This window comes from Acipenser ruthenus, chromosome 1 (genome assembly GCF_902713425.1).
Source record: "Acipenser ruthenus chromosome 1, fAciRut3.2 maternal haplotype, whole genome shotgun sequence".
In the NCBI taxonomy this organism is placed as follows: domain Eukaryota; kingdom Metazoa; phylum Chordata; class Actinopteri; order Acipenseriformes; family Acipenseridae; genus Acipenser; species Acipenser ruthenus.
In genome coordinates, this window is record NC_081189.1 from 59,468,085 (window position 1) to 59,489,116 (window position 21,032).

General features: G+C 41.3%; 1 protein-coding gene across 1 annotated transcript in view; it reads right to left on the minus strand.

Moving 5' to 3' along the window:
* Positions 1–5,746: 5,746 nt before the first annotated feature.
* Positions 5,747–21,032, minus strand: part of LOC117420387 (vascular endothelial growth factor receptor 2-like) — a 32,080-nt gene continuing 16,794 nt past the window's right edge. The window contains exons 16-30 of the mRNA XM_034033799.3: positions 20,668–20,774; positions 20,132–20,267; positions 19,485–19,589; positions 18,927–19,040; positions 18,662–18,750; positions 18,371–18,527; positions 17,327–17,424; positions 16,677–16,799; positions 16,340–16,451; positions 16,148–16,247; positions 9,721–9,826; positions 8,528–8,673; positions 7,909–7,993; positions 7,552–7,637; positions 5,747–7,120 (exon numbers count right to left, since the gene is read on the minus strand). Of these exons, the coding sequence (XP_033889690.3) occupies positions 6,904–7,120; positions 7,552–7,637; positions 7,909–7,993; positions 8,528–8,673; positions 9,721–9,826; positions 16,148–16,247; positions 16,340–16,451; positions 16,677–16,799; positions 17,327–17,424; positions 18,371–18,527; positions 18,662–18,750; positions 18,927–19,040; positions 19,485–19,589; positions 20,132–20,267; positions 20,668–20,774 (1,781 nt within the window). The 3' untranslated portion in view covers positions 5,747–6,903. The remainder of the gene's footprint in view (positions 7,121–7,551; positions 7,638–7,908; positions 7,994–8,527; positions 8,674–9,720; positions 9,827–16,147; positions 16,248–16,339; positions 16,452–16,676; positions 16,800–17,326; positions 17,425–18,370; positions 18,528–18,661; positions 18,751–18,926; positions 19,041–19,484; positions 19,590–20,131; positions 20,268–20,667; positions 20,775–21,032) is intronic.

The window sequence follows — 21,032 nt, forward strand, 5'->3', positions numbered from 1 at the left end:
GGGAACCAACACACCCCCGAGAATGGACCTGCTGGGACCGGGGGGCTGCGACAAACAAGCACCGACACAAAATCACAGAGCCTGAGACAGCACCGCCCAGGCCCCACCCCGGCCAGGGCTGAGTAGACCCCCACCAGTCACCCCAGCCCAGCCACTGCCACCCCTGGGAGAGGTTGCTACTCTAGCTGCAGTGACCACTGTCTGGCGCTGGAGTACCACAACAGCTTCGCCACCAGCTCAGAAGGAGCATGCCGGACTCACCTGGTACAGCATCACATAGACACGAGGAAGCGACACCCATCAAGCTGCGACCACGCCGCATACCCCTGGCCAGACAGGAGCTGAGAAGGTACTGAGTCAGCCAGTTGTGATGGTTCCCAAGAAGGACAGAGAGTGGCGCTTCTGCGTCAAATACAGATGACTGAAGAAGGTGACCAAAAAGGACTCCTACCCCCTCCCCCACATTGATGAGTCCCTGGACCTGGTAGCAGGGTCTACATGGTTCTCATCGCTGGACCTCAAGAGCAGCTACTGTGGCCGGTAGCCCTTGCACCAACGACAAGACCGAAGACTGCCTTTTCGATGGGCAGGGGACTCTAGCAGTTCCGCGTGACACAGCAACCTTCAAATGGCTCACTGACAGTCCCTGGTGCTCTCCCCCTTCTGGACAGAGACACCAGCAATGAGGGGATCAGAGCTGTGCATTCCCAGGAAGGGCCCGATGGTTGGAGGGTGGTGGCCTACTACAGCCAGTCCCTCAAGAAGGCAGAGCAGCGGTACTGCGTGACCCGGAGAGAGCTACTAGTGGTGGTCGCGGCAGTCCAGCACTTCGGTGCTACCTGTGTGGTCTTCCCTTACCATCTGGACAGACCACGCACATGCTGCAGTGGCTCCTGACCTTCAAGGAGCTAGAGGGGCAGTTCACCCGCTGGACTGAGCAGCTCCAGTCCGTCCACTTCAAGATCCAGCACCGGGCTGGGGCTCGCCATGCCAATGCAGACACCCTGTCCGCCGTCCCTGTGACAGAGAGGAGTGCAACCACTCCCCAAAGAGGTAGGCCTGGGAGAGGGAGCTGATGATGGTCGAAATGGGAGAGGGCCATGACCCGGAACCAAGTCGGGAGGCATCGGTGAGTGGGGCCGGGGCAGTCACTTGCTGGGAGATGACCACAGTCAGGGCCGAAGAGTGGAGGCAATGGCAGGGAGAGGTTCCTGACATTCAACCCGTCCTACAGTGGCTTGTGGACCAGCGGTGGCCCCCCTGGGAAGAAGTGGCACTGCAGTCCCCAGCGACGAAGAGTCTGTGGTCGCATTGGGCTGGACTGGACATTTGTGCTGGGGTTCTGCAGCGCCAATGGAAGGAGCCAGCTACTGGAGAGGTGATGTGGCAGGTGGTGGTCACTCAGGTAATATGGGGAGATGTGCTGAAGGCCCACTACAGCAACCCCTGCCTCCGGGCACTTTGGGGTCACTAAAACCCTGCGCCGGGTGTGACAAGGGTTCTATTGAGGATGGAAATTACCCACGGATCGGTAACACACCCACCTCCAGCAGTTTCCTGTCGGCGTACCCATGGAGAGGGTTGGGGTCGGTATCTTGGGCCTGTTCCCCCGCTCAGACAAGGGGAACCGATACGTCCTAGTAGCCCTCGACTACTTTAGCAAGTGGCCTGAAGCTTATGCGCTGCCCGACCAGGAAGTGGAGACAGTGGCTGAAGCACTGCTGGAGGGGTTCTTCAGCCAATTCGGGGTCCCCCAGGAGCTCCACAGCGACCAGGGGTGGAACTTTGAATCAAGGGTGTTTGCGGCATCAGCAAGGTACGGCTTGGTCGAGCGGTTTAAACACAATCTTGCGGTCCAGCTTGCCATCACCACCGACATTTACCAACACGACTGGGATGCCCAACTGCCCCTCATCCTCCTGGCCTGCCTCTCCGCCGTACAGGACTCCACCTCCTGCACCCCCTCACTCTTGTTATTCGTCCAGCTGCAGGACCCCTCCGCTGAACCACCCGGACCGGATGCAGGACTGCTTGAATTTGGTCCACCAGTTACAGGTTGCAGGCTACTGGCAGAAGAGGAACTACGATACCAGGGCACGAGGAATCGCCCGATGGAAGCATGGTTGCTGCCCCAAGCTGGACTGTGACTGGCTAGGACATTAGCAGGTCTTGGAGCGAATCTGGGAAGTGGTCTACTGGATTTAGTTACCACCCAGAGGATGGTGGCTGGTGCTCCACCATGATCAGCTCTCCCCCTACCAGGGACGGACCCTGTACAGCCTGTCCCAGCAACACCTGCCTCCCCTTTACCTGGCAGTCCTGCTCTGCCACCCTTCAGCCCTGGCCCTGCCCTGATGGATAGTCCCCGTACACTGGGACTCGACAGACCTGCAGATACAGGAAGCCCTGGGTCACCTGGGCAACTAAGACCCCCCGACGCCAACGCAGACCCCCACATGGTTTCTGGACTTTTTTGGTCCCCTCGGGGACGAGGGACTGTAAAGGGGGAGCTGTGTAACGACCGTGGGTCTGCTGTAATCTCATTCGGGAAGGCTCTAACCCAGGGTCAACAGCTTAGTGCAGCAGGTTTCAGGGACGTCAGAGACGGGAGACTTGCCACCAATAAGGGGCTCGTCTTGCTGCACCAGTGTCACCAGTTGCAACAGTGTTGGCAGAATCAAGGGGCGAGATGTTGCAACTTCAGGGGATCGAGAGCAGGAAGCTGTGTCTGCTTGGGATTGGTTGCTGGTGCACCAGGGGCGTGCCTTTGACACATAAATAAGTAGCAGACTGCTGCTGCTGAGCTGCGGACAGAGGGACACAAGCTGGAGAGTGAGAGAAAGAGAGCAGAAGTAACCACGGGAAAGAGCAAGAGAAGTGGGACTAGAAAGGACCAGAAACTGCACTTAGTGTCTGCAGCACACGGTTGCAACAGTGTGTTTTGGGACTTGCTTTTATTTTATTTTTATTATTTTGTCACAGTCTTAGTAGCACTACACTGCTTAGTTGTAATTGTACCACTGGCTGGTAAAACCGCACTCTTAACATGCCCAGTGTAGGGTCCTGACTTAATAAACCGTGAATTCGAGAACCTGGAAATCCTCTGTGAGCCTCCTTCATTTCCACGCAACTCTACAAAATGTTTAATTCGAATATAGCAGATTAATATGATTTTTATTTGAAATACAGGAGTTTTTAAAACATCTATAAAGACGAATGAACTAGACATTTTCAATAAATAGTATTTCTGCCTATGGTGGAGCCATTGTAAACACATCCTTCTCAGTGCTTTCAGGGTCTAAAGCGGAAATAGAACGTATGTCTCATGAGTGCAGTTTCCTGGGCTTCGCAACATTGTATATTTTCTCCTGGGTTGCTGCATTTTCTTTCATTGGCATGTGATATTAACATTACAACCACATCTACCATGTAAAGGTACAGCTTGGGAGGGTTTGAATTCATTAAAAAAAAAAAAAAAAAAAAAAAAAAAAGACTCCAGGAAAATCTGTTAAAATCCATATTTTCCATTAAAAAAACCTTTGTTAAATTTTTACCTCCGAGGAAGGAATAAAAAAAAAAATCTGGAGGGAAAACCTCTGATCTGGCAACACAGACCCAGTGAGAAACTATCATCATCTATGGTTGCTAAGGAATCATTTTTTTTTTTTAATTAAACATCACCAGAATGTCATGTTGCTGGCAGTATATGAGGTACCCTGGTGCTAGAATCTAGCGCCATAGTGCCAAATCTGCATCCCATGGGTTGATGTAGCAAGTAGGAGTGCTAAGAAGAGTTGCTGTTGCTGTGTTTATATCTTCTGTCTGCTAATAAAAAGCCTATTGCAGGCTATTGAACCTTTGTATACGCTTCACCACAGTATTGTATTCCTGATTAATTGCCTTGCTTTACCAATATTGTGACGTGTATGGGACCCGGGGCGCTAGGCAGATTATTTTCATAGCGCATAGGATCATGGGTAACACATAACTGAGGTAAAGGGGGGGGGGGGGGGGGGTTGCTCCTCTGTTGTGACCCTCTTATTGCACATACCCTTTGGGCTCTGCAAACTTCCTGAGCATTCATAGAGCGTGTCAGTCTGCTGACAATCACATCAGAGAAACATTGAGTAGACGGCGCTACACTAATCGTGTGGCCTACAGTAGGCAAGTAGTTGGCTCTACTCTCAAGCCTCCTTAACATTGCAAAGTATAAAGACACATTTTACTTACCATTGCTAGATCTTATGCTTTCTTGCCTTCAAACTTGAGAATTCCTTAATAATGTCTGTGAAGTCCAGTTGGCGAAGCAGGTCATGTTCAATCGACATGAGACTTAAATGATTGAGTCATTAAATTCAGTAATTCAGTAATTAAGTTATTCATTAAATTCTCTCTGAGGCGATCTCACCTCCTCAGTTATCGGACCCCAGCATGCCTTATCGGAGCTAGCAATAGCATTATCTGTTTCGTCAGTTTATCCCACCTTAAGCTGGCAGTTCAATGGCTCGCTCTCATTTTTCTTCTCTCTGCTGTTGTGGCTGTGCACTCAGTGCTAACCGATTTGCCGCTCTCTGCTTGCTCCTCTTACTCATGTGGCTCTTCCTCACTTTCATTCTTCTGACACTGACTTTTAAAGAATGTAGTTAGTTTTGGGGTACTATTTATAACCTCCTCGGCTTTAGCTAGTTTGAGTTTATTGATTTTTCTGTATAATTTAATGTATCTGGTGCAACTTACCTATTTTGTGAGTTTACCAGCAATGCTTCACCCTATCTATCAAAAAAAGTAGTACGTTTTTGCTCCAGTGCTGCCTATATATAGATGTAAAAAAAATATTTTAAAATTTCTTGCTTTTAAACCTTTTTCTTTGTTATATTGGAGAAAAAGCTTAGCAATTCTAGTGCTATACATATTAAAAATGTATTTTCAAGTTGTTTTCAGCATCACGTTATTAAAAAACAAATCCATGTCCCTGGAGAGTTTTTTTTTTTTTTTTTTTTACTTTAGTTACTAAAGTACTAAGTATCAGTTAGTAAAGTTAGACTTTCTTTTCTAAACACCATTAACTGCCTCTTAAATGGTGCGGGCAGATGTTTATCTTCCCACACAAATTCAACCCAGCAACTTAGAGAAGGTCCCATAGGACATAATCAGTGTCAAATGTACTCACACTGGAGGCCTGAAACAAAACACACATCTTTCTATTGATTAGTTAGTATTTCTCCCAAACTATTTTTTTTTTATATCTACAAACCTGTCATTGATGTGGATTCAGTATTATTTCCATGTATACCTGCTCCATGAAACAATCGAGAACTTGAGGATTCTGTTCACTCACCCTTCCTGAATCCTGAAAAATATTTGCCTACTATGTTGTCTCCAGGAGCTGTTGAAAAATTGCCCGGTGGCTGAGGATCACGTAGAAAATTGCACACCTCAGTATGTGACAAACAGACAAATGTGGGATTAAAGGGTACTTTTCCATGTTGTGCTTTTTAAAATTCAAATGCACTCTGTTCAGTGTGTAAAAAAAAAAAAAAAAGTACATTTAGCTCCATTGTAAAGAATGTGTTTCTTTTGTGCTGTTCACTTGTGCCAGCTCCATGAATGGACATACTGTACAGAAATTGGTACAGTAAGTGGCAAGGGGTGCTATATCCAAGACTGCTGTGGTTTGCTATGTGCGAAAAAGGAAGTGTTGTAGCTTCTTAGGTTTTGGTATTGGAGCAAGAGGGAAGTTACTGTGCACAGTGTCTCAGCATATTTATATAGTATGTTTCATAAAGGTAAATTAAATGTTAAGCCAAAACAAATACAAATGGTTTGACCAGCGAAGACATTTATTGTATAAAACTAGTTTTATGTATCACATTTTAGATTTTAATATTGTTTTGTTCAAGAAAGCTTAGGCACTCCAGTTTAGCAGTATTTTTACTACATGACACTGTTTCTTTAAAAATAAGTGAAAACATGAAATTCCTACAACAGATGCGAGTTACTAACTTTATCTTTGTTTATTGTTACAGAATTAAAATCATGAGAAGGAGCTTGTTTACTGTTCCCTGTGTTATGAAGCATGTACTTTTAAAATATATTATTTTTCAAAAGTAATGTGAACAGTTTTTATTAGACTAAAAGTCCTCAGATCGCCCAGTTATGGATAAATGTGCCCTTTTGTAGTTTCAGTTTCTTATTTTCCTTCTTTTTTTAAGTAAAAAGAAAACATCTGATCCAAACAACATTAGTGCATTCTAGGCACATGGAAAACTAAATATATATAAAATATTGTGCATATACTTAGTTTTGTCACATAATATATTATTTATAAATATGTGCCAGATTATGCATCGCCCCAAAAAATACATCAAGTCATATACTACAAAGCTGCAGTTCTATTTATAACAATAACAATAACAATAATAATAATAATAATAATAATAATAATAATAATAATAATAATAATAAAAATGTACAGAAAATGCATTGATAAATTCAGTGTTTTCTACTCCTTAATGCTTCTAGATCTCCAGATTCAGTCAGGAGCAAACCTTGGGGGAAGTTGTGTACTTTAGTGTAAGATATTCCTATAATAGACCCGTTCTGAATTTTGGAATACAAACATGTTAAATAATTTCTTACAAATAAAATGTATGAGAAAAAAATAGTGCTCTATTGCTGTGAGGTTTGCACATCTTATTTTGCTGATGGAAATACAAAATAAAAAAAAATAAAAAAGTGCGCACCGTCATTCTTCTTTACAGTTTTTAGCCCTTATTATGAGCCTGGAATCGGAAGACGCACACAGTTTGCATGCAGTTCATAAGACACCAAGTGGCAGCAGTTCATCGTACTTTGCAATGTCTTTCAAGCAGGCAGCAGGGCCCTCTGATTATTCTGTTCCTTCTACACCGGAGGCGCGCTGTAGCGAATGACATGGTTGTACTTCACAGGCTGCACGCAGCCGGATTTAAGAGCTTCCTGCTTGTCTAAGAATTCTGTTTCATCATTAGTGTACATGGCTGTGTCGGTGTCGTCAGAGTGGTATCCTGACTGGTAACCGCTCGTCTGGTTAGAGGTTTCCGATGCCACTGATTCTTTGCTCTTGCAGGGAACAATGGGGCTGTGGAAGGAACAGAATTTTAAGAATGACGTTTGGTCATGGAATTGTCATGGAATCTTTAGTTCTATCCTCCCACTCTTAACACAAATCTATCTACATAAACAAACTGTTACAGTTTATTGGCTAATTATTATAATGTTATATGTAACCTATATGATTCCATTTAACAGTTTTGCAATGTTATTTCCATTTAATCTCTAACAACTACTTTTACAGTAGCCAGTACAGTATAAATACAATTTTGATGTGAAACATTCATCAACAAAGTCAAGCAGTCACTTCATGTAGTGCCTTCATCTGTGTATGAATTATAAGTATGAAGACACTAGCTGAAATGATTGTCTGATTGCATAATAAACAGTAGCTTTTGAATGATTGCGTGGGTACCCTTGACTCACAGGACAAAAATCTGTTTGAGAGTCTGCACTCACCTAAAGGTCAGCTTTTGGTTCTGCCGGTTATCCAGAGTTTTCAGTTCCTCAGATGAAAGAATCATTCCACTGTCTGTCTGATTATCCTGTTGATTTGACAAACTTTTAGCAACAGTCTTGATGTCTGTCTTTCTCTAGTGTATACAAAGCACTTGGTAGAAGCGAATCCCCTGTCCGGTTCCTGGCCTACCATGGACATGGACATGAGCAGCTAACCCTACCCCTCACGCCACCCCCGTTTCCCTCTTTGAATCATTTTTTTTTAATCCAAAAAACTCAGCCCACAGATGGCACCTGAACCCAAGACCTGCAACCTCTTGCAAAACAGAAAGTATAAAAAAACAAAACCAGACTTACAGTTGCTGTTTGTTCTACAGGGACATCCTCAAAGGTTTTCACACTCACAGGCCGGCTTGTCCTTTTACCCCCATGTTCGTACCTGCTACAGAAACAAACAAAAAAAAGGATAGTGTTGTTTTTAAGCCTGAATAAACACTTCTCTGTTGGCATTTTATTTTGTCAAATATTAAATAAAAAACGTCTCTTCATATGCATAAATGTCATTGCTAGATAAAGCCATTTAGAATAACAGGGGACTAAATCATATTGTTCAATATCAAGCAAATAAAATGATTCACTTGATATGAGCTCTCTAGATCAACAATGGACAAAGTAAGCTTTTTTGAAAATGTGTTGCACAGTGAGTGACCACTGCTATTCTAGAAAATATTCGACCTTACTTATTAGTTTCATCAGAAAATACATTTGAACTCATTTAATCAATTTCTTTTCTCAAGCAATTGTTTGCTTTATTAAGCTGAACATGCACTACATTTATTCTGCATCTGAGGGGGACAGTATTTGTTCATTATATTTTTTATGGTAATTTTGATCCTCCAACTTAAACACACACATCTTCCTTTTTCAGCTCCCTTCACACTGTAAGCATGGCTTGATTGTAAGCTGATGTACATACCTAAACCCTGGAGCATTGTCATAGTGGAATTTTGGGTCACAACATTCTTCCTCTGCAATGCAGGAAGCAGGTGATGTGGGGAGCGAAAGACCAGAATCCTCCTCTAAGTTCAGTGAAGTGGTCAGAGGAATATAGTCTTTCCCATCCTATAATATACCCAAAGACATAAGTATGACGTTAATCTCTTTTTCAAACAAACTGTGCTTAAAGGGCAACTTATAAATAAAATAAAAACAATGTGTAAAAAAAGTAGCGAGACATACATTGATCTGTGGTTGTATTTGTGGTATAACTTTGTGGTATAATTTACAAATAATATTTTAAATCCTTTAAAAAACTGTTATTTATTCCGTTATCAAATCAAAACAACTACAGTGCTGCCCCTTTTTAAGAACCCTTTATACCGTGGAACAGGTGATAAGTGGCATGGTTGTGGCTACCATTTGCCACATAATGCCACTCCACTAGCTGTTTCATTCTCATTATAAAGCTGAACACAAATAGCACAGTCTAGTAACTATGTCTCCTGACTATATCATTATAAAGGGGAGCACTATACAGTAATCTCTGGCTAAGAGAACACCCCTCGGGAAGCAAGCAAAGTGTTCTCTTACCGGAAGTGTTCTCTAAAGCTGCATCCACACTGGACGCGAGCGATGTGAGCGAATAATTTAGAAATCACTGCAGTCAAATGGGAGTATCCACACCAGCAGCGAGCGACGTCGCTTTGAGAAAATTTCACGTTGCTAAAATAGAATCTGTTTCTTTTTTTTTTTTGCGTGACTGGAATGAAACTGACCAATCAGAAGCAAGGTTAACACCCTTGAAACATGTCAAACACATGTTTAAATTAAAAATGTGCACTTTTGCTGGCTTTTAAAAATGACACAAAAAAGGTCCCACATTCACACAACTTAAACATGTGACCTAATTTTAAGATATGGTATGGTTTGTTTTCAGGTTCCCATATCTTAATAGTACCACCCTGAAACTTACAATCCAATTCTATTGCAGAATAAAAACTTCTTTCCTCTTTTTTTCAACAAACTCAAAATTAGACATTAATCCAACATCATACAATTGTATATAGCACATTTAATGGATATAGCAAAATTAGCCAAATAATTATGGCATATAAATAAAAGGGGATGTACAATATATTTCTGTTACAATACGCATAATGAAGCTGTTACCTGTTGAGCGTTTGCTTGAAGTAAGTTTCCTATATGTTCCACTAACTCAGTGAATGTGGGTCTGGCCTTAGGGTCCCCAAGCCAGCAGTCCAGCATGGTCTGGTATCTGAAAAAAATAAGACAGCATACTTAGTGTATAACAGGCAGACATTTGTAAGTATATACATTTCTTCATATATACCAGGAGTGGCCAAACTTCCTGACCCTGCGAGCCACATACCAAAATTTCCATATGGTTGAGAGCCGCAAGACACACACTGTAAAACATGAAACATTTGCGAGAGCAAGACATTTTAAATACTAGCATTGTTGTGCAGTACAGTAGTCTCTCGATTGCAGCAAAATACGCAAGAACAAGGGATAGAACATTACCTACACAGTTTCTGTGTAATTTGTATTGTACTGCAGATCTACAGTGTATTAAAATGTAAATGTAACACACTGGTGTTTTTCCATTATTTATGTTTATACTGTATTTCACGGGGCGAGAGCCAGGGCTGGAGTGAAAGGTCGTTACTTGGAGAGGTAGTTTGAGGAGTGGTCTCAGGGGATAGGATAGGAAAGGAAAGAGGTTCCCGACCAGTGGGAGCCTTCTTGGCCAGAGGAGAGGGAGCGGCCTCAAAGGCTGGCTGTTCAGCAACCTCTGGAACCACAAAACATGTAAGATAGATTGGCTCGGCTGAGCCCACGACAGGCTCTGTAGGAGGAATAGGCTCTTGCGCTGAAGAACCTGGAAAAGGAATGACAGAAGAGGGAGCTGGAAATAGAGACCAGTCTCAATTTGAGGAAGATAAAGAGCAGGTGCTGCTAAAGGATAGAGTGTGTGGGCTGTGAGAACCCCCCTTGGCGGAGGCGCGGATGGTGGCAGCCATAGAGGTCGGGGAAGTGAGCCTCACTTGCCCCCAAAGGTTGGACAACCGGCTCCCCGCAGAACCCCACACCCGTGGGACAAACAATAGTTCACGTGCCAATGCATAATATGGGAAAGGAGGAAAAAGACATATGAGACAAACAAGATGGATTCGATTTTTTTTTTTTTTACAGGACGAAAGAATGGGTAGCGTGAAATTATTTGTTTACCTGCCGCACAGTGGAGAGGAACCCCCCACCCCCCGCCCCACCCTGCTGCAGCAATATTGGAAACAGATGTGTATGTACGATTCTACTGCTAAGGAGGACCAGCACCCTAGGCTCTTAATTAGATGCTGATTAATGTTGGCTTTTGCTGCTGAGATGGCTACTCCGATTCTAAAGGAGTGAGGAGTGTAGAACTGAGGAGAAAGGTCTGCTTTGGACATGAGGGAGGCAAGGTGAGTTGAGAACCAATGTCTTGTAACTACTGCATGGGAGGAGCTGGTGAACAGTGGATCTGTCATGAGGAAAGCCTTCTTGCTGTAGATGTATCTGGAACTAAGGAGATGTCGCTGGAATGGATGCTGAGAGAAGGGAAGCTGGAAAGAGATGGGACTGTATATTCAGTGCATCTGAGGAATCCAAAGAAAGCAGTTAAGCACATGACTTCCATGAGGAGATCAAAGGGGTTTTCGCAAGATTGACATGAGTAACAGCAGAATATCCAAAGATATGGGAAGCCGAGATGGGGAAGTAGGAGGGGAGCTCTTAGATATGCCGCGGAGCATCAGGCAGATTGCTGGAATGGCCGGAAGAATCGGCGAGGACACTGACACGAGACGGTAATAGAACTGAATTCCGGAGATGTAAGACTTGATTGTAGAAGCAGAGAGGTGTAGAATGTCTCGTGCATGGACGATAAAGGCTAAGATCCCATCTTGATAAAATGGAACTGGCTGAATTTGTATTTTATTTATTTTTTTGCACAGAAGGAGGAGAAAGAAGACCAGCCTGTAAAGTAGGATGATCTTGTTGATGTTGCTAGGGCAACGGACACGTCATTTCGAAGAGAGGAGAGCTCACAGGAACACTCGATGCTGGTATTGCAGAACTTGGAGAGGTGCTGGAGCTGCTGCGGGAACCAACTGCTGAAATCTGCAGATCTTCTATATTATTGCGGCAAATCTGTGTAAGAAGAGAATGACAGTGGATGGAAGTGGGAGCTTGACAGCAGATCTGCTGAAGCAGTGATCTGTAACAGTGTGTGGTGGACTGTCGTCAGTAGTGTGCAGTGGCCTGCTATAGCGAGCAGAGATCTTCTGAAGTGAGTGAAAAGTAACTCATTGTGAGATATGAGCAAAATTAAGCTGCATGAAGTGCCTTCTTGGGATTGCAGGAGGTTGTTGCACAATTGTCTGCCAACCAGAATTTTGATAGGATGTCGATGTTGGTCTTTAAGTGTTAAGGTGATTTAGATGGTGCCAAAGATGAGGCTGCTTTCGTGAGAGATGTAGAATGCATTGCTCTGAGGCGGCTGCAAAACCTATTGATTTGATCAGGTGCGGTCTATGAGTGTATTGTCCATTGCGAGGTAGGAGGCAGTTCTGACTGAAACGCTGATAAATCGAAGGAAATGGTTTCCGTAGCTGACTGGCAGCTCACATCGAATGAAATACTAACCTTCCACAGTAAAACGGATCCTGATTTGAAAATACATGACTTTTGCAGTGAAAGGACCAGAATGCTTTATCTTTATGGTACTCATAGAGCATAGTACCCTCGTATCTAATCGAGAGCTCCACGATGTAGAATAAAGTATTGATCCAGCTCTTGACGGTGGTGTGGAACTTAATTTCGCGTGACTTAAGTGTAACATTGATATCTTTACCTTCAATTATTTATTTTCTGATGTTAGGAGAGAGAAAGAGAGTGACGCCTGATAAAGGGGCTGTTAATCACAGGCGGCTCGTCAGTACAGGCAAGTGAGGCATGGCCTGCTGAGCATCGTCTATCTGACTATCGATGAAGACATCTTGCATATTCTTTACATATTTATTATAAATTTAAAAATACATTGAATACATATTTTAGGACAGTTAAGCATGTATATTAGTAAGTTATCATAGGTCCACGAGACACGCCTGCAGTTGATTTAAATGTTACGAATTCCACGAGTTGAACTTACTCTCTCCAGTTGTGAAAACGCAGCCGTAGGAAGCTGGAAGATTGCAGGACTGAGGCACAGAGCTCACAGGGCCTCATGAAACTGACTGGCATATGCAAGGAGTCGAGAGAGTAACAGAATTGTGTGATTCTGTTATTGAATGACCAGGTGGGGAGGGACACTACTGCTGCTTAAAATACCTTTACGATAATAGCTTTCAGAATCCTGTTGATGTACCAATCTTTAAAGAAAAGTCTGGGAGGGGCGACTGCTTGTAGTTGTTTGCAGGCGGTGGAAAAGACAATGTTCTGCAAACAAAGCTTTGCAATAGACATTAAGGGCAAGACGATTGCTGCAACGGGAATGTTGATGCCTTTGTCGAACAGAGCTTTAAAAAGTTTGGCGGAGGGCCGATCTTTATAATGGAGACGCAGCAGAGGTTGAATAATGAAGCAGCGCTTTGAACGGCGTGGCTGGAGATTAGGTAGTTGCAAGCTGAACTGGCGATGCTGCAGCAAGAAAGAAAGCTGAAGGATGAGAAAAATCTTCGGAGCAGGTAGGAAAATTGCTCTAAATCATCGGACGAGAGAACGAGAAGATGAAGTTTAGACATTAGTAAAGAGAGAAAGTTTAAGCACATTTGACGGAGTCTGAGCGATTGCTAGAAAGCGAAAACACTAGATGAAAACAAATTGAGCACTAGATGAAAACAAAACGCTAGACAGCAAGCTGTGTGAGATTCAGACTTAAATAGGAAATAGGAGAAGACTGACAGGGAAAGCAGGGTGGAGCCCCAGATCTCACCCCCCAAAATACACCTATAGGCTATCACGTATTATGCACTTTAAATAAAATATATTCAGTTATTATGAAGCAAAATACAATAACTGACCTGATTTCACCAAAAACACACATTTTTGAAAGGACTCTTTTTGAAAAGCTCTTCCCTTGAGGATCTGAATGCTGGGTTTAAAAAAAAGACACTTTTTTTGTATAACTGCTGCGTGTATTAAATACTGTTGAGCTTTGTGGATGACTAATGCACTGTATTTATTTTGAAAGGGATTACAGTACCTGCTCATGACGAGACGTAAGATATGTAAATATAATATTACTTTTAGACCTGCAATATAACATTTAAACATGCATTCTCTAGTCTAGCGCCAACACTCCAATTTTATAAAAAGATTCATTCATCTGAATAAGGACGTTTGCTTCAGTCGTTAAATCAGCTTCTTTACTAAACGCTGAAAGCAGCATCTGCATTAAGCCTGATCCAGGAGGATATTCAGATGAAAATGGGTTTTCATGACGTTTGAGGTACTACTATTATGGTAGTACTATTAACTGCACATCCGGCTTCGAAATACGCATGCGCCAGCAAGCGGTGTCGAAAGTCAACAACTGACGAAATTTCCTTGAGTGAACATGCAGGCTCAAATAAACAGGCGAGAGAACAAGAGAGAAGAAAGAATAATTAACATAAATGAATACAGAGAACATAAATAATAAACATTGTGTTTATTTTTATTTTTTTCATTTTTGTTTATTATTCTTTCTTCAGTTCATTTGAGCCGCAAAGCGTGCATCACCCAGCATTTCACCGGGAGCCGCACTTGAACTGCCTGGGAGCCGCGTGCAGCCGCGGTTTGGCCAACCTCTGATATATACTGTATATATATATATATATATATATATATATATATATATATATATATATATATATATATATATATATATATACAGTAATGTGCAAAAGTTTTAGGCAGGTGTGAAAAAATGCTGTAAAGTAAGAATGCTTTCAAAAATAGACATGTTAATAGATTATATTTATCAATTAACTAAATGCAAAGTGAGTGAACAGAAGAAAAATCTAAATCAAATCCATATTTGGTGTGACCACCCTTTGCCTTCAAAACAGCATCAATTCTTCTAGGTACACTTGCACAAAGTCAGGGATTTTGTAGGCATATAGTCAGGTGTATGATTAAACAATTATACCAAACAGGTGCTAATGATCATCAATTCAATATGTAGGTTGAAACACAATCATTCTGAAACAGAAACAGCTGTGTAGGAGGAATAAAACTGGGTGAGGAACAGCCAAACTCAGCTAACAAGGTGAGGTTGCTGAAGACAGTTTACTGTCAAAAGTCATACACCATGGCAAGACTGAGCACAGCAACAAGACACAAGGTAGTTATACTGCATCAGCAAGGTCTCTCCCAGGCAGAAATTTCAAGGCAGACAGTGGTTTCCAGATGTGCTGTCCAAGCTCTTTTGAAGAAGCACAAAGAAACGGGCAACGTTGAGGACCGTAGACGCAGGGGTCGGCCAAGGAAACTTACTGCAGCAGATGAAAGACACATCATGCTTACTTCCCTTCGCAATCGGAAGATGTCCAGCAGTGTCATCAGCTCAGAATTGGCAGAAAACAATGGGACCCTGGTACACCCATCTACTGTCCGGAGAAGTCTGGTCAGAAGTGGCCTTCATGGAAGACTCGCGGCCAAAAAGCCATACCTCCGACGTGGAAACAAGGCCAAGCGACTCAACTATGCACGAAAACACAGGAACTTGGGTGCAGAAAAATGGCAGCAGGTGCTCTGGACTGATGAGTCAAAATTTGAAATATTTGGCTGTAGCAGAAGGCAGTTTGTTCGCCGAAGGGCTGGAGAGCAGTACACGAATGAGTGTCTGCAGGCAACAGTGAAGCATGGTGGAGGTTCCTTGCAAGTTTGGGGCTGCATTTTTGCAAATGGAGTTGGGGATTTGGTCAGAATTAATGGTCTTCTCAATGCTGAGAAGTACAGGCAGATACTTATCCATCATGCAATACCATCAGGGAGGCATCTGATTGGCCCCAAATTTATTCTGCAGCATGACAACGACCCCAAACATACAGCGAAAGACATTAAGAACTATCTTCAGCGTAAAGAAGAACAAGGAGTCCTGGAAGTGATGGTATGGCCCCCACAGAGCCCTGATCTCAACATCATCGAGTCTGTCTGGGATTACATGAAGAGAGAGAAGCAACTGAGGCTGCCTAAATCCACAGAAGAACTGTGGTTAGTTCTCCAAGATGTTTGGGCCAATCTACCTGCCGAGTTCCTTCAAAAACTGTGTGCAAGTGTACCTAGAAGAATTGATGCTGTTTTGAAGGCAAAGGGTGGTCACACCAAATATTGATTTGATGTAGATTTTTCTTCTGTTCACTCACTTTGCATTTTGTTAATTGATAAATATAAACTATTAACATGTCTATTTTTGAAAGCATTCTTACTTTACAGCATTTTTTCTCACCTGCCTAAAACTTTTGCACAGTACTGTATATATATATACTTTCAAGACAGCTACATGCTTCGTTGTTATATTATTTGTGAAGTACATATTTTATTACTTTATACTTACATTTCAGGGCTGGCATATTCAGGTGCCCTCATTCTTGTGCCTTCTTTTAATCTTCTACAAAATGCCTCATCGATTCCTACCCCAGGATAAGGTGATGCACCTGTTGAAATAACATTGGAGTACAGGTAAGCTACTGATCAACTTAGAATAGGTAAGGAAAAGATTACTGTCTTAGTGAAAATAATTGTTTACCTAAAGAGAAGATTTCCCAAAGTAACACACCAAAAGACCAGACATCGCTTTGTGTTGTATAAACTCTGTCAAAAATAGTTTCTGGAGCCATCCATTTCAAAGGAAGCCGAGCCTGTTAAAATAATGCAAAAAAATTATCTGTTGACATCTTAACTTAGTTTCTTCTAATTGTAATTTTTTTTTTTAAATATAACTGTAACAATCCTTTGAAATGGTTGATCAGATTTGAGCACCTTATTTAGATGGATATTTATAAATTCATACAAATATGTAATAAACAACATGCTAACTATGAGACCAAACCCTTCATCTAATGAATTTGGGGATTTTCTCTTACATCTCCTTTGCGGACATAATCAGGGTCTTTGTAGACATCCCGGGCCAGTCCGAAGTCACAAATCTTCACCACATTGTTTTCTGACAGGAGTATATTGCGAGCCGCCAGGTCCCTGTGGATACACTGCAAACAGAAGAAAACATGTGCATGAGATTCCTGTCTCATATCTAAAGACACACTATCTAGTGCAGATGGAAAAAAGATGAGTCTGTACACTCAGTCAGAGGTGGGGGTCCCTCTCCCAACTAGAGATACAACATCAACAGCACTGTTGGTTGCTAAGTGCCCTGGGAAGCTTTCTGTTTACGCTGAAGCACAAAGCCTCTTCAAATACAAGCATGTTAATCAAGTAAACAATCACAGACTGAAAAAGGGGGGTTCAAAACATTGCTAATAATCACGGAAGTCTATAACTTCATTCAGCTCAATTTGAATATTACAGACAGGCAGACAGACAGATATCAAGTACACATATCCAGACTAGTTTTCTATATAAACAGCATTTCCTTGTTCATCCAAATGTATTGGCAGTTTTCATAGTTCAAACAATTGTTTCTTTTACATATTTATTTAGTTTTTACTAAATTCTGCAAAATTGTGTAGACTCTTTTTTATTTTAATGAAAAGAGTATAAAGTAATTTGAAGTTACCTTGCGTGACGACAGGAACTCCATTCCCCTGGCTACCTGGAAACTGTAGCAAATCAGGTCCTGCATTGTCAGGGGAGTCTTGCAGAGGTTTTCCACTCCTATCAAAGAAAGGGCAGAGGAAGTGGGCATGGAATTGTTCATATTTGATGTGCAAAAACAGGGAGATCTTTCAATGCCCGCTGACAGGTCACTCCTAATATCAGGAAACAGACACTGAACCACTGGGATTTCCCTGACACACTGGGCTCTAAAAATACTTGGGTACTTTTATCGTACATATTTATTTATTTATTTATTACTAAGATTATTAAAATCCACAGAGAATACATCGGTACAAGAATACAAGAATACAAGACGGTTCTATCAACATCAGTTACAGGAATGTTGTTGCGAAAGAAACCTTGAGCAATCATTTAATGAGAAATCATTTAATGGAATTTTCTCATATAAGAGGTAAATGCCAAAGCCACACTTCATTACCAAATGTATTTATGATATTGTATTCTATAAAGATTGTTTATATGATATCCTATTTACAAGCTTATTTCAGTCTAAAACAATGTCATGAATATAAAACCTTATGTTAACCTTTTGTGTTAAGATTTTTCATACTGTGTAGCTGCATATCCTACACTTTCACTTTAGATTTTTACATTTGTGTAGTGGTGCAGAGATAGGTACAGTATGTACTTTCTCTCTCTCTCTCTCTCTCTCTCTCTCTCTCTCTCTCTCTCTCTCTCTCTATCTCTCTTTTAAAACTGGGAACTGTTATTTTGAAAACAAACAGTACCAAGAACAACAAAAAACTATAAGTTACCCATGTGTTATCAAAAGTAAACAATTTGATTATTCATGTTGAAAATTACTTCAGTGTCTTTACCATTTTTTAAGCTATTCTATCTGGCATTTTATATCTTCATGTGTGTACAGCTTTCCACATTTGAGTCAAAGTATAAAAATCCCAAACATAAGAGCCATTCTTTTGTTTGTAGGGACTGTAAAACTGGGAACAATAAGCATTTACAGTAACAAAACTGGCCCTACCCTCTTCTTCTTCCAGGTCACTGAGCGATCTGTCCTCTGCAAATCCTGAGCTGCCAGAGCTCTGGCTGCTTGCAACGCTGTCCAATCGATGTTTCATTTCAACACTCAGCTCGTTCATACTCTTGGTTTTTGCTTGCTTCAATCTGAGTGCTTTGCTCTGTCGTTGAACAATATAAATTCCTGTTTATTTCTGTTTTATCACTGGAGCAAAATATTAGGGGGAAAAAAACTGCATTCATGCAAAAAAGTCCAAACACATTTCAGTTCTAATCTTGACAACGTGCTGTTTACCTTGTATGGAGTATATTCCTCTCTTTTGCTTCTTAAATAGTTTGACAGGTTGCCATTCTTGCAGCATTCTACAATCACCATCAAAGGACCTGGAATAAACAGAACAATAAAAGTATATATAATGTTTTTTTTTTCTTTTTTATCCATTCTACAGTTACAGGTTCACCCTCACAAAACAACATTCAAATATAGTGAGATGGCTTCAATTTTCAAGTGTGCCTAACACTTGATGTCATGAATTGTATTAAACAGTGGTGGTTCTCACCTCCAAGTTTGGTGCACGCTCCAAGGATGTTCACTACATTGAGGTGATGCCCAATGTGGATTAGTATCTTCAGCTCTGACATCAGGGCTCTGTACTCACTTGAAGTGGCTCCCTCTGAAAAGGTGAGTAGTATAATATTATTATAGAGTACAGTACAGCTATGGCCAAAAGTTTTGCATCACCTATAATTTTAGGATTGAGACATAATAAAAAATAAAAAATAAACTTTATGAACATAATTTAGATATTTTATTTAACATCATGTAATCAAAGAAACTACAAAATTATATCACAAAAGTCTACCAGAAACCATAATAGTAGTACAGTATTTCATGTTAGATTTCGAAATGTCACATTTATTAATTTTTGTCAGTATATGGAAAACTATAAAGCAGTATGTAATTCAATATGTTAACGTAACTTTATTCAGCAGGTTTCAGTCGACTTTATGAAGCAAAATGTGTTAACTCTATAGGATGACGCAACACTTTTGGCCATAGCTGGCAACAACAACTCATAACACACTAGTTCATTCTTGGAAGTCTCCCATTTACTTACCTTTCAGCATCTTTACAGCAACTGTTTTGCATGTAGTGGTTTTATCAATGCCAAAGGCTGCAGCCTCTACGACTTGACCAAACGCACCACGGCCAAGGGGCTTCCCTGAGAACAAAACACAGCAAACATTAACCACTCCAACACACCCTCTGCACTTATTAGACCAAGCATGTGCATGTATCCCTTTAGGGCTAGGATGAAGCAGTTCATTATCCTAAACTAGAATATAATTAGTAACCAAACTTTTAACAAAATGTTACTAAGTAATGTCGCTAACCCTAACCCTTACCCTAATCGCACTAAGTTCATTCCTAGATATAACTAGAATATAGTGTTTAGATGCAGGAACAAAAAGAATCAATAGCAACAATTAAATGAATGATCCTCTGAGCTACAACAAGCTGGGGATAGCAATCTATACATATAGCATGGTAGTACTAATAGAAATGTAGTAATGCAGTTAGACACATACTGTATTTGTTAATTAGTTTCTTTTTGTACTATTTACAGTATATGTTTATACTCAATAATCATCCGATGAGAATGTAGAGTATGCTATATGAATGGATTAAAAAATTACATCATGGTACAATTACTATGGCACATACTTCAAATAACCTAAAGGGGGGCGGTTTAAGTAGTCTTACCTAGCTTAAGTCTATCTCGGGGGAATTCCCATTTGCTGGCATCGTATGTCAGTCGCTCGCACTGCTCGTCCATAGGTACTTCATCGGGATCGACAATGATTGATAAATAGTCTGTCTTTAGTTCCCCTCCACTGGACTGGAAGACAATGAAGTCTGGTTACATAAACTGTATGTCTTGGTATGAATGAGAAGTCATGTTAGCTGTTGTTCAACAGGCTGATCATTCAACAGGCTGATCATTCAAAGAGCAAGAATTAACTAAGCAAATCAACCCCTAATTTTACTAGCTGTTCAAAGCATGCATGCCTGAACGCACAATTACTTTAATTTCATTTTAATAAGCCAAAGCTTGTTCAATTACTACTGAATTACGGGATCCTTAGTAAGCCATGCAAGGACTCAGTGGTATGAAAAGAAAAAATGTGCCTGTTGTTTTAGACACAATGAAGAAAAAAAACACAAAGGAGCTCCAGTCAGTTTAAATCTATCATGCGGGATAACTTGCTCATGGGACAGCAATAGAACTGTTTCATTACCCTCTTTATGGTTCGGATGATGAATACTAGAAGAAGCCAGAAGAACATGGCAATCACCCCGCTGCCAATAAGGATAACGAGCACCACGTTTGTCTTCTCCTCTGCACCTGTACAAAACAACATATCCACTTATTAATGACCTAGCTTCTAAATCTGTTTGACTCTAATCTGATAAATGCCTCAATACACTTATTTAGAAGCACATATTTCTATGTTGTCACATGGAGGTTACATTTTTGATCAGTGCTTGTAAAATGGTTTGACATTCTTGAACACAAGCTAATTCATCCTCAGGGTTTTGTTCTGACCGAGTCCCGCTTTTCACCTTTCAAATTAAAATCTTGCTTTGATTTTCCAATCCACTG